The sequence below is a fragment of the Enhydra lutris genome, unplaced genomic scaffold (assembly GCF_002288905.1).
Source record: "Enhydra lutris kenyoni isolate GAN:26980312 unplaced genomic scaffold, ASM228890v2 scaffoldscaffold35, whole genome shotgun sequence".
NCBI classification, from domain to species: Eukaryota; Metazoa; Chordata; class Mammalia; order Carnivora; family Mustelidae; genus Enhydra; species Enhydra lutris.
Genome location: NW_019154119.1, coordinates 11,565,956 through 11,579,506, shown reverse-complemented (window position 1 = coordinate 11,579,506; position 13,551 = coordinate 11,565,956). Strand labels below are relative to the sequence as shown.

Sequence of the window (13,551 nt, the reverse complement as noted above, 5' to 3'; positions counted from 1 at the left end):
CTGAACTTCGCAGAGGGAAACACGGTGGGGGAAGGCATTCTCCCCAGCTTTGCCACCAACAGCCGTGCAGCTGGGATGCACAGAGCACAGACAGCAACACAACAGTGGCTCCAAAGGGAGGCAACTGTCAGCATCCAAAAGAAACGGTGTTGCTTGCCAACATGGAGAGGACACCTCTGGGGCTCCCCAGAAATATTTGGGAGGGGAGTTTACAAATGGCTGAGGGGCCTTTGTTTCCAGCTAGAAGCAAGACCAGTGACATGACAGCGCTTCACGTTTCGATGATGACTACATTCCTGTCCGCAGACTGGAGACACCTAGGGGGTCTCCAAAAACACCAATAATTCAAGAATTCAAATGGCAACTACAGAACCAAAATACCATAATTTTTTGGTGGACAGGAACAATGGCTTTTTAATCTCCACAAACCCAGCTTGAAGGTTGGCCCTGAATCCATTTTTCTTGACTGCATGAATTATTCATGGTTATGTTCCCACTGTTGTAGATTAACCCTTTTCTGGTTAAAGGAGAAACTGCAACTTTTAAAAGTCATCTATTTTCTCCAATAAAATAGTAATTTTCTCAAGGAAAATTTCTCTGGATAGCCCATGTCTGAGCTGTATTTTTTCCTATGGTTGTATTGGAATTATGGTCAAGTCCAGTTTATCCTTGAGTTACTGCTAATGGAAACCTACACTGGGAATATTAACCAACAGAACAAAGATTCAATGAAGCCGATTAGGGATTAGTAATGTGTTTGGTAGAGCAAAGCACTAACTTTTTAGAAGCTATTACATAGGATCACACACACTCTCCAAAGCTAAATTAAACACCAAGGATTAAGAACCATTTGAGGTAGAATTATTAATGTCTTCCAATTTAAATGATGTTACCTCTTCAGTGGAATCTCATGCAGCGAACCATTTCCTGGTGAAGTCCTTATCATTTTAGGTTTCTCTTTAGATAAAAATGTATACTCAGTGTTAAACTCTCAAAGTTTTTTAAGTTTAAGTTGTTATACCCTGATACAGACATGAGATTAATGATTTTAAAAGAAGCTTCCCAACCTAATTAAATCCTAAAGGGATTAACCAAAAGAAAAATTAAAGGCATTTGAGGCGAGACACAAATCTTTACCAAAGTTAGGTCACTGAAGAAGAACACAGTATGTTAAAGTCAAATATACTGATATGCTAGGAATTGATCTGGAATTGACATTGAACCTAGGAGATAAAACTCAATAGCTTTGTAGTGAATACACATGTGTAGTACGGCATCTCTTCTACCCCAGGGGATCTTGACTTGTACAACCTTCCAGTGTCTACTCTGCCTCTGGCATAGACTCTAGATTCTTTTTTTTTTTAAGATTTTATTTATTTATTTGAGAGAGAGAGAGTGAGAGAGAGAATGAGAGGGGAGAAGGTCAGAGGGAGAAGCAGACTCCCCATGGAGCTGGGAGCCCGATATGGGACTCTATCCCGTGACTCTGGGATCATGACCTGAGCAGAAGGCAGTTGCTTAACCAACTGAGCCACACAGGTGGCGCCTAGACTCTAGATTCTGAAAAACTTCCATTTGAATCACAGCTGTTACTGACCAGTTCTACTATTGGTTTGCACAAATTAATTAATCTATCTGTGTCTTGGTTTCCTCACTAAAGTGGGAAGACCTAGAGTAAGGCATTGTTCTGACAAAAATTCTCTCCTTGACCAAACTCTGGATGTTCTCCCGAGTTTCACTCTCTTCAGACTGAGCCAACCAGGTGCCTCCTCTGAGTCTACATTAAAACATGTAGATTCTCAGCACAAATGATTTTGTCCACCCCTCCCCCCACCATTTAAAGGCTTAAACACTAATAAAAGTTTCTAACAGCTCAAGATACCTCCCACGATGGTCCCAGCGTCCCCTCTTCCCCAAAGTGCCTGTTAGAAAGAGCTACCACTGTTTGTTCTAGCCAACACCTGGCATAGGTCCCTGACCACCCATTCTCATTCCCTAAAACGTTTACAATTGTGAATTCTTTCTTCTATCCCTTTGAGATGTATATATTACCTACTGTAACTCAGGAGTGTCTTTTTCAAGGACCTGAAAGCTTCCTTTTGAAATGTAATCCTCAGAAAGGACACGGCCTCTGTCTCAGAAGTGTCTGTGTGAGGACAGAATCCTAACTTGATAGCCAACTAAATGATACAGGTGGCCTAATATACATTTACACGGACCGACCCTTTGTAATTTTTCACTTCCCTGACTTTGTTCAACCTTCCACTGGTTCCCTTCCCTAGTCTCTGATTTTCCTTTTAAAATGTTCAGCCAAGTCTGTATAAATCAAAGTTGAGCCTAGTTCATTCTGGACCTCCTTCCCTAATGCAACAATGTATTACTGACTAAAACCTGTCCTCACCACTTTAACCAGTGTCTGGCTTGTTCTATCTTTGACAATTCAAGAAGTGAGAAAAGAAATTTTTTTAAAAATAGAATAAGATATGAAATAAAATAAATAAAATAGACATCTAAGAATAAAGCTTGACATGACCAAGTAGGTAAACTCGAATAAAAAAATCAATTCTAAAATCATCTCTCTACGTATGTGGTCCATGGATGCCCGCATACATCAAAACGTGTTTAAATGCATATTTCTGAACTCCACTTCAAATGGGAGCAATCAAAATTCCTCACGGCGAGATTGAGGAATCTGCAGTTGAAAGAGCTCCCCAGAGTAATTCTGATCTACTTGGGTTTAAAGATCAGTGGCCTCATCGATTAAGTATAAATGTACAGGTGGAAAATTTCTTCTAAACAAGCAGTGAGGGCATAGTACATATTTGTTTGGCCTTACCATTTATTATGTAAGATTTCTCAAATAAAAATTGGGGGGTGGGATGAGGAGGGAGAGAAACAAGTATGGAATTCTGCCCATTTTCCATCAGAGCCTATATAAATAGGAGAGGTCTAGGCCAAAGGCCCACAAGTCTTCCAGTCCTTCCGTGGGGGGATATAGTCCCCTGAATGAATGCATGAAGCGCATATGTCCCCTGCTCTTGAATCTGAATTGGGTCTGTACGTGACTGCTCTTATATCCGAGCCTAGACTTTAAGGCTTGGTAGCTTCTGTTTTCTCCCTCTTAGATTTCTGAGCTGCCAAGAAGCCTGGGCTATGCTACTGGAGAGAGAGAGAGATCCAGTGAAAAGGCTCCAAAGGGAGGCAACCGGCAGCATCCCAAAGAAATAGACTTATTTGCCAACCTGCTGCCCCACCTTTAATCTTTTTTCTCAATTGATACTAACACCATTCACCCAGTTATCCCCTCCAGAAACTTGGGAGTAGTACCAATCCCTTCCTTCCTCTCTCGCGTATCCCACTTCCTCTCCCTGCCACCCTGCCCCCAGGCAAATCCAGCTCGGCCAGTTTAACGATGTTGCCCTTATCTCTCCCTTCCGGACCGACATTCTTTCATGGTCCTGGTTCAAGTTTCCGTTACTTTTTTGGTGTGCTACTGGGATCCCCTGTGCATCTACAAATACATTCTTCACAAGACCACCGGAAAGAGTTATAGAAAAGGAAAATCTGATCATGTCCCCGCCTTCATTGCTTTAAATCTGCTTCACCCAAAACAGTGGTTGTTAAACTGTGGTCCCCAGACCACCACCACCACGACCACCACCAGCAGCAGCACCTGGGAATTTGTGAGAGATGCCAATGAGAGGTCTACTAACCCCAGACCCCCAGAACCTGAAACTCTGGGGAGGAGAGCCCCATGTCTGCATTTTAGCAACCCGTCCAGGTAATTCTGATGCGCACTGAGGGTTGGGAACCACTGACTTCCCAGATTAAACCAATCTTCTTCATCTGACAGACATAGTCCTCCCTAATCTAGTCCAGATCCAACTGCTGTGGCCTTATTTGTATGGGTTTGAGTATTTGAACTTGATATCTGAAGAATGGAGAAATATTTGTTATGTTCAGGTGTAGGAGCTCATCTCCAAAAATGCCCTCCAACAATTCCAGCCTCCTTTTTTTTTTTTAAAGATTTTATTTATTTATTTGACAGACAGAGTTCACAAGTAGGCAGAGAGGCAGGCAGAGAGAGAGAGAGAGGGAAGCAGACTCCCTGCTGAGCAGAGAGCCCGATGCGGGACTCGATCCCAGGAACCTGAGATCATGACCTGAGCCGAAGGCAGCGGCTTAACCCACTGAGCCACCCAGGCGCCCTCCAGCCTCCTTTTATCCAATGCCCTTGTGTAGCTCCCCCACAGAGAAGAGGGCTTGTCCATGTAACCAGTAGGATATTGCCTCAGTGATGGCATGAGGTACAGGCAGGGAAATGTGGAGTGGGTAGGGGAAGAAGGGAGTTGTAAATAACAGCTATGACTATGTGACCAGCTTTAGAAATGTGACTGCAATTGTCATGAGAATTTCTTCCCCATTTTGTGATGAATGTGTGTGTGTTATATACAGTCTAAGCAAATATCTTTATTTCCTCCCCTCTATTATCCCTTCATCCTATAACATAAGATGGATTTATTTTATGTCCCAGTATTTAAGTTTTGTTAACTTAACATCATGGTATTCAAATTACAAGATACTGAAAAGAGTGCAAGGACTTTGCATCCTCATCTGGGGAAAGGGTTAGTGAGTTTTCAGTTGTGCACAGGATAGTTGTATCATATTAGCTGGGAGTGTAACCTTGTCATGGTCTTTGTTCGGAGATTACATGTAGTTTAAGAAGATACCTATGGGGGCTGAGTTGACAAGGAGTGGATTCGTGGTGCTTAATTTTATCATCAAATTGTCTGGGTAAAGTTGGGCCTCATTCAATCAGTGGAAGGCCTTGACAGAACATAAGGCTGACCTGCGGCAAGGAAGAGGAGGTTTTGCCAGCAGACAGCCCTCAGACCTGAACTGCATTATCAGCCGTTCCTGGTTCTCCAGTCTGATAACCCATCCTGTAGATTTTGAACTTACCAGCTTCTGTAATTGCATGAGCTCATTTCTTAAGTCTCTCTCTATATAGCTATCTCTATCTCTATCTCTATCTCTATATCTCTATCTATATGTCTATATCCCTTTGGTTCTGTTCTCTGGAGAACTCTAATACGTGGCCACACAAATTTACACTCTGTCCCACGTGCTTTTCTTGTAATGAAGTGTTGCCACTCACATTTCAAGGGGTAGTATCTAGAATCTCCTTGAACCTGAACAAATCTTTGTAAATACCTCAATTCATAGAACAGAGAGGAGGGGATACAACTTGACTTCAGAAGCTTGGTCATTAAAGATGACCTGGTCCTTGTGATGCTGCCTTTGGAATATAACCATTATGTTGTGAGAGAGTCCAAGTCATATGGAGAGGCCACAACTGGCCAACAGCCCCCGCCAGGGTGTTAATGACACGAAAGCATCAATTATGTCATGTGAGTAAAGGAACCTTCAAGTGATTCCAGTGCCTAGTCCTCAAGTCTTTCAGTTGAAGTGATAGGTATTGAGGAACAGAGGTAAGTCATTCCTGCTGTGCTCTGCACAGGTTTCTCACCCACAAAATCTATGAGCATAATAAATGGGTATTTTATGCCACCACATTTTGGGGTAATTTGTTATGCAGCCAAAGTACCTGGAACAACACGATTCAGAGCTCTACTTAAGGCAGCCTCCATGAATTCCCAGCCTTATTATAGCAATATCATAGGAACCTATGTCCAGGTAGTATAAATTTCCGTATTCATGATTATTTTCCCCAGACATTTTGAAGACTTCTTGGCATCTTTCTTATTGGTCTTTAAAAAAATAATAAATAAATATAGCACGTTGTCTTGTTTCAGCCAGCTTTAAATGAAAACCACAGACCTTGTTAATAAGAAAACCTGTGATCGGTTTCATAAACAGAGAGGAGGGGCAGGGAAGCAAGGACACTGGGAGGGAGGCTGAGAAAGCAAGCCTGAAGCCTGTGTGCAGATGTAAAATGGCTCTCTTCCGTGGGTAATGGAACTCAGGGGTCCTGGCGGATCATGGGCAGCTGGATTCAGAGCATTTTTCTGGTGCACAGTCTGTTCTTAAGCACCCATAACCTCCAGGCCATGTTCTCTTGCTCGGGCTCCCACGTGTGGCACCATCTTCCCCAGAGCCATCAGCATCGCTCACAGGGGCTGATGAGCGCTCAAGATGGCGGGCATGGGAGAGAGAGTGGCATTCATGCCTGCCGGCCAGTCAGCACCCAACCATAAATCATGTCCCTGCCTGGCTTGCTTATAATGAGACCGACACAGTTAGTGAGATCTCTTTTTCTGTTTTACAGTCCCCCTGAAACTCATCCGGGTTGTCCTTTGTCTCCCTCTCCCCATATATCTGGAGTGATGGACTTTATGGCTACTTCTTCAGGGGATAGAGAATTATAGATCTCTGGATTTATGCGTGTTTGCCAGGCCCCCTCTGGTCGCTGCACCATAAGGTGAATGCTGGGGCAGCGAGAATGATGTTGCATTCTATTAGATCTGGACCAGTTTCTGACAGCTTATTTTGACAAAAGCATAAAATTCAATGATTGTTGCTCAGCTTAGAAGCTGGAGGAAATTCAGAGGGAAAAAAAGAGGATGTTTAAATGTGAGCCTCCCTCTCTCCAAACCGCTTTCTGAGTCAGGCAAATGGAGAAAAACAGGATAAGCTAACATCAACAAATTTAATGACAACAGTGCCTGGGTCTGGAAGGAACCCGATTTGTCCCAGACGATGCCTTATGAATATATTGTTTCCTGATTTTGAGGGATTACCACCTGTTACTTGAATAGATCAGGGGTCTGTTAGAAAAGCAAGGGGTTGTGGTGGCCAGCCTCTAAGATGGCTGCCCCCAAATGCTCCTTATCTACTGACACTCACACCTCTTTGTGTCTCCACAGTGACTACGCCTTTGTGACCAAGAAGATACTGCAGAAGTGACTGTGTGATTTTGGTGGCTAGCGCGTGAAAGATATCCTCACCCTACCTTGTTCTCTAAGACCACTTGCTCCGGGGGTAAGGGAGTGGGTTTCGGCAGGGGACACGAGCAGCCATACCAAAAGAACATTGCAAGCAGCCAAGGAAGAGGTCTATGTGGAGAACAGAAGCCTCCTGTTAATGGCCACACAGTCGTGAGAGCAAAGCTACCTTTACAAACTGAGCCTCTCTCCCCAGCCTCAGATGATTGCAATCCCCGCCCGCAGACTGACAACAATAGCAGGAATGACTCCCAGCGGAAGTGCCCAGCCATGCGGCTCCTGAATTTCTGTTCCACAGAAACTGTGAGTGAGAATAAATGGTTACTGTTTTAAGTCACTGGATTGTGGGGCACCTTCTTTTGTAGCAAGAGATACCTTATTAAGTCCTTATTAAGGACTCGAGCTACTACTCTCTTTGTGTTCTGCCATCTTAAATATATGGCTCTCTTCTCAGGTCAGTATGGCTGCTCCAACTCCGGACATCACACCCACAGTCCGGCCAACAGAAAGGAAGAAGAGTAAGAAGAATGTATCACCTCCCTTAAGTTCCCTTTTGTGTATATGCCATTGACCAGAACACAGGCATATGGCCATACCTAGGTCCCAGGGAGGCTGGGGAGTCCTTATTTTGGGAAGCCATACATCCAGCCAAGAGTCAGAAATATAAGGAAAAAGAGAAATAAATATCAGGGGAAACTAGCTGGAGACTGGCATCAAAAAGGATTTGCCGCTGGGCACTACTAGCTTAGCTGAATCTCAGTAACAACCAGGAGTTTGCCCTGAAGACAGGAGTGATTATCCTCTGTATGTCTGTAAACTCTTTACCAAGCACGCCTCAAAAGACAGAGCCTATTTCCCCTATTTATGAATCTGCGCTGGCCGTGTGATTTGTGTTGATCAACAGAATGTGCCCAAAGTGACAGTTACTACTTTCCAGGCTGATTTAAGAAATATGCATGGTCTGCTTTCTATCTTTAGAACACAACCTCTCGGAACCCAGCTACCATGTAGGAAGTCTGTCTTCCCAGGACAAGTTTTGCTGTGAGAAGGTCCTAGCTGGCCTCCGGAGAGAGGAAACCATGTATGGGGGTGCTGTGGTACCACACAGCAGTGAAGTCTTCTCAGATCGCCCAGCCCAGCCAGAGGCCAGCTGAAGGCAGCTCACAGAATCATGAACAAAGACATTGGCTGCTGGATTCGTTTTGGAGAGGATATTACATAGCAATAAGTAACCGACACTAAAAAAGAAAGGTTTTGCTAGCTAGGGAGAGGAGGGAGCATAAGCAAACACATAGCAGCAGGAGGCAATCTGGTGTCGGTAAGGAATCCTACAGCATTTAATACGCTGGAGGGTGAAATGACTCCAGGTAATGAGCTGGCGCTAAGTAGGCACTAGGCGCGGAGGATCTGGTGTGAGCCATCCTAAGGATGGCGGATTCAGGAGCCTTACCAACCCTGAACTATATCAAAGGGAAGGGGGTTTCCTAATGGAAGGTTGACCACATCAGGAATGCTGAAGGCAGGATTCAGGATCCAAAGCCAAGTCCTCTAGAGCCCGCTCTTCTCCTAACCTGTGGATGGGAGGGCTGCATTTGAGGAGGCAGAAGCTTATGGTTTCATGGCTGGAATGATGGGTAGCTTTGTATCATAAGGGGAAGGACTTGGGTTTCATCATGAAGACATCACATTTTCTGATCTACTTCTTTCACATGAAGACGACTTTTTCTCCCCACTGCTTCCATCTTCTTGGGGGCTGGATCCTTAGGAACTAGGCAGTTTGCTTTATCTTTATCAGGAACCAGATTGAGGTCTGGGGAGGGGGTTGGGTGTCAATCGAAAGGACAAAGTAAAGAAGCTGACTGGACTTCTATTTCCTGGGCTGGATTCAGGGTCACTTCCTCCACTGTATAGGACACATTTCATTCTTATTCTTGGTTGTGAGGAGATGACCATGTATTCAAGGAGTGTTTTTGATGCTGCCTTCATGCCCCAGGCCAAAATGTCTCCTCCTCCTTAGAGCCACAACTGGTTGCTTATTGCTCTATTCCAGATCACTTGAAAAAGTTTTCTTTCTTTTTTTTTTAAAGATTTTATTTATTTATTTGACAGACAGAGATCACAGGTAGGCAGAGAGGCAGCCAGAGAGAGAGGAGGAAGCATGCTCTCCACTGAGCAGAGAGCCCGATGCGGGGCTCGATTCCAGGACCCTGAGATCATGACCTGAGCTGAAGGCAGAGGCTTAACCCACTGAGCCACCCAGGTGCCCCTTGAAAAACTTTTCTGAATGACGCATTACACTAAATCCATACTGGTGAATTTTGCGTCTCCGTTCTTTTCTGTACCTATTAGCAATGGGTTGGATTTCAAGCAGGAGAGAATTATCAGTGGCTTAAATACATAAGGCATTCTCAAACTGCAAGAGGTCCAGAGGTAGCCAGAGGCGGGCTGGCAACTTGGATTGTCATTATCACCAAGGACCCAGTCGCCTCCTATTTTGTTTCAACAGCCACAGCAGGAAGCTTTCACCTTCAAGACGCATTGCTACCTTTCCAGGCACCACGTCCACGTCCCCGAAGGAAGAAGAGCCATGCCAGTTAGGTCTTTCTCTTTTAAGGAGTCCCTACATGGAACTTCCATTTACACTTCTCCAAGCAGAGCCAGGGCTCATGGCTATCTCTCTCTACAAGGGAGTCTGCAAAAGTGATGGGTTTCTTTTCTTTTCTTTTCTTTTCTCTCCTCTTCTTTTCTTTTCTTTTCCCCAGTCTGTGTAATAGAGAACAGCAAGAGGGAAGGGAACTGTGTGTGACTTTTGGGTGGCCAGTCTACAGAGTCCTTCATTAGACTCCTTCTCTTTCCACTGTCCTGGTGTCTGAAGGGCATGTTTCTTTCCTAGGCCTGTCTCAGTAGTTGCAAAATCAACCATATGTTCTGCAAGGACCGTAGCACAGCTTACTTGAATATATACAGCGCAGTCTTTCTGGGTACCTGGATCATGAAGTAAAATTCCACCACAACATGATTAGTGGGGTTCAAAAGACCCCAGCGTATAAGATGTGGGGTTCTATGTGAGGTTCCAGAAATAAATATCCAGGAGAAGCCCCAGCTGGTAGTTTTAAAACCAGTGCAAACTTCACCAGGCTTAGCTGCAGTTTGGCGCCACCTGGTGGTGCTTGTCGTCCCACCCACCGATCTAGGGAGTGGTTGGATTTCTGGGCTTCTAGGACTTTCCCTGATAGGAGGCTTCCATGTTATCAGCTTGTTCTGGGAAGAGTAGACCAGGAGCATACTGGTCTGAAGGCACCCATCCTCTGCCTCTTGGTTTAGCGAAGGAGTTGCCTGCCACTTCTTTGCTTGGCCTTGTCCTTACTTGCCAAAGTGGGCAGTCAATCACATTTTATCCCAGTGCACATTATTTAGGGTATTACCACACACACGCCTGCCCACTCACACACCCACACACTGATATTTATCAAAGTAGTATGTTAGAGCTAAACTTGATAGGGCATAAGCTGAAAACATCATTCATTCCCTTCAAACCCTCTCTGCGGGCTATTTCTTTTCCTGATCTAGATAGAACTTCTGGCATCTTCTGAAGCTTTTCTGGTTACTCTCAGATAATGAAAACTTGTCTGCTTTCTTCCATCCCAATGACAGCCTCACTTCTGTAATTAAATTATTGAGTCCAGTGTCACGATCAAAATTCACAACTTGAACCAAAATTGTAGCTTCCTCCCTCCCCAGGGTTGGCAGTAGGGTGGGGTGTGGGGTCAGGCTCTGCTCTCCCCTCTCCTATTAGCTGTTTTCTCTGGGGTCTGGGAAGAGATAAAGTCATGTGGGGTCGGGGAGATACCTACCTTTATCTGTCTGCTGCTGTGTGATCTGATTCCGGTCCTCTCTGGTTCAGTCATGTGCAAGGTTGATTCTCTAAGGGTGTACTTTCTGTGGTTATCTTGGAGATTCTTTTGCTGGTATCTTCCAGGTACAACTCACAGGAGGCAGGTAGGTGATATCTCTCCACTGCTTAGAAGGTATGAATTCAACTGGGCTCTTTGGGAGCCTGCCTGCTGTGTCACTTAGCTTCTCCAGGCAGCTCTCTGCAGCACATTTCCTTTGAAGACCACTTCAAGTCCGTTCCCACAGGTCCAGCGAGCCCTTGGGAGAAAGGTCACACGGGTTCGCCCACAGGTGTTGGTAATGTGACCTGCTCTGTCAGCAACCTTGTCTTTCCCTTTGTCTCAGCCTGCCACAGCTACTCACAGCACGTCTAATGCTTCCCAAAGCCCAGAGATCAAAAATTCTGACTAGTCCTCCGGAAAACGCTTTCTGTCTTGAGAGAGGAAAAATGCCATAGGATGTCAGCAACTCTCTTCAGAGAAATCTCTTTTTCTTATACCTTCAATCCTTTCTTGGCTAAGGCAAGGATTGGCTAAAGGCAAGTCCTGGGTGATGGGTGATCTCCTGTCTGTCTTTAGAATGTGACATCTATTCCGAATTGCTACATTGCATAACCCTCGGGGGTATCTTTTGCAGAATTATATATAAAACGTGTGCGGATATAGAATATAATGTAAATGTAAATATAATGTAAATGTAAAACCCTGGAGGTGTGAAGCTTGGGGCCAAATGTATTGTCCTTGGTTTTTGGAGCTTCAGGCAAACCCTGAACATGTAACATGTAACAAACACTGCACATGTAACAGTAACACTAATACTTGCCAATCCTTACCGCGCGCTGTGCTTTACCTGTTTTATGGAATCCTCCTAACAACCCTGTAAGGCAGGTGCTACTATTCCTGGCTGTTTTACAGGTGAGTGCCCCGAAGCCCAGACTTGTGCAGGTTACACAGGTTGCTCAGGAAGCGGGGGTCCTGCAGCAGCACCTCTAACTCCATCCACGCATCTTGCCCGAGGGGTTCACTTTCCTCCGTGTCATCCCGGGGCAGCCTAACGGTGGTACAGCAGGCACCTGCCCTGAAGCAAAGGGCGCTCAGATCCCACGGGCTCTTGAGCGGCTGTGTGTGGCCTCAGACGAGTTCCTTAACTTTCCTGACTCTTCCTGTCCTCCTCTAAAAGCACTAACACTACCTGAGGGAGGTGTGGGGAGCATTAAACCCTCACTCATTCTTCTCTCCCTGCAAAGAGAAAGGAGTCAAAGCCGCAGGGCGGTCAGATAACCTGGGAATGCTCAGGACCACGTGGAACACCGGGGCAGGGAGGTTGGGGACCTTCCATCAAAGGCACCGAGTGGATGTCTTGGGTACAGGCACTCCGTAGTGTAGGTTTTCTGGGCAATGAGCTCAGTGCGTCTCCTCCATCCTTCACACACCACAAAGCCCCGCTGATCATCAGAGGCTGGGGGTGATGAACCGGGCCGCAGAGAGGGCCCTGTTTTACCCTCAGATCACCCTGGGCCACCGGGCGCCCCTCATCATATAACATCTGTTTCCTCATGTGTGTTAAAGTGGTCCTGATGACCGAGGGCACGCTCTAAGTAAACGGTAACCATTAGCACGGCTAATGACGACCACCGGTCCTGGCTACCGGTGGAAGGTGAGGAGGTCTTGCTGCACTTGGGCCACGCGCAGCGCGCTCCCGGACGGCCCTTTTCTTCGGCCGGAACCGTTCTCCCGGGACTGGGGTCCTGCCCGGACTCGGAAAGCCGCAGACCGCAGGCCGGAAGCGCGCTGCCACTGCGAAGCGTGTCAGTGCGGAGGGAGGGAGGGAGGGAGAGCGGAGCCGCGCGCGACCCGGCGAAGATGGCGGCCTTTTCTGGTGCGTCTTGGGAGCGGGGAGGGGCTGGGGCGAGCGGCTCCATCCGCGCTCGGGCGCCGGGGGCAGCCGGCCGGGAGCCGTGGGGGCGGACAGGTGCGGCGCGGTCCGGGAGGGAGCTGTCCACAGCGGTGTCCGCAATGCGGGGGGGGGGGGGGGCCCGCGGCGGCCTCGGGGAGGCCTGGCCGGTGCGCCTCGGGGTTGGCGAGTGCCTCTCTCCGCGGGTCCCGGCCGCGCGCCCCCTGGCTCCCCGTCGTCTTTCTCTTTTGGTGTCCGCCGGCCGGCAGGCCCGGGGACCCGCGGCCGCGGAAACGGGGCAGCGGCGCCGCGCCAGGCCTCCTGCCGGTCTGACGTGGCAGCGGTGCTCGGGCTGGGCTCCGCCCGGCCGACCGGCGGCCGCGCGTGGGCAGGCGCCGCGGACCGGGCCGCCCTGCCTGTGCCCCCGTGGATCCAGGCCTCTGCGGGACGGAGAGCCCCAGGCACACGTCAGGTGTGTGTTTGTTAAACGCCGAGCCGGCCGCGGTAACGTGACGGGCCGAAGCATGGTCGCCCGCAAACACTCGCGCAGCGGACGGTTTGCAAGTTCACGTGTTCTTTGTTGGCTCCGCGACCCTCTCCTTGATGCCCAGCCGTCATTCGAGGTGGTTTCTTTCACCCCGGAGTCGTGAACTTTCCCTCTTCGTCGTCGTCCTATTTACATCCGCAGCTTTACGGAGCTGCCACCGGCGTCCTGCCGAGGAAGGGCGCGGAATGTGTGCAACAGTCCTGTGTCCCGTTGGGCCTGTGATCTTCCCGTGGCCTCAGCCTGTTGGGGGGA

The 13,551-nt window shown here is 47.5% G+C and overlaps 1 protein-coding gene across 2 annotated transcripts in view; it reads left to right on the top strand.

The window, feature by feature from the left end:
- The first annotated feature begins 12,680 nt into the window (after positions 1–12,680).
- Positions 12,681–13,551, top strand: part of LOC111154078 (DEAD-box helicase 1) — a 35,844-nt gene continuing 34,973 nt past the window's right edge. For both annotated transcript variants that reach the window (XM_022513439.1, XM_022513438.1), the window contains exon 1: positions 12,681–12,737. In XM_022513439.1, the coding sequence (XP_022369147.1) occupies positions 12,722–12,737 (16 nt within the window). In that variant the 5' untranslated portion in view covers positions 12,681–12,721. The remainder of the gene's footprint in view (positions 12,738–13,551) is intronic.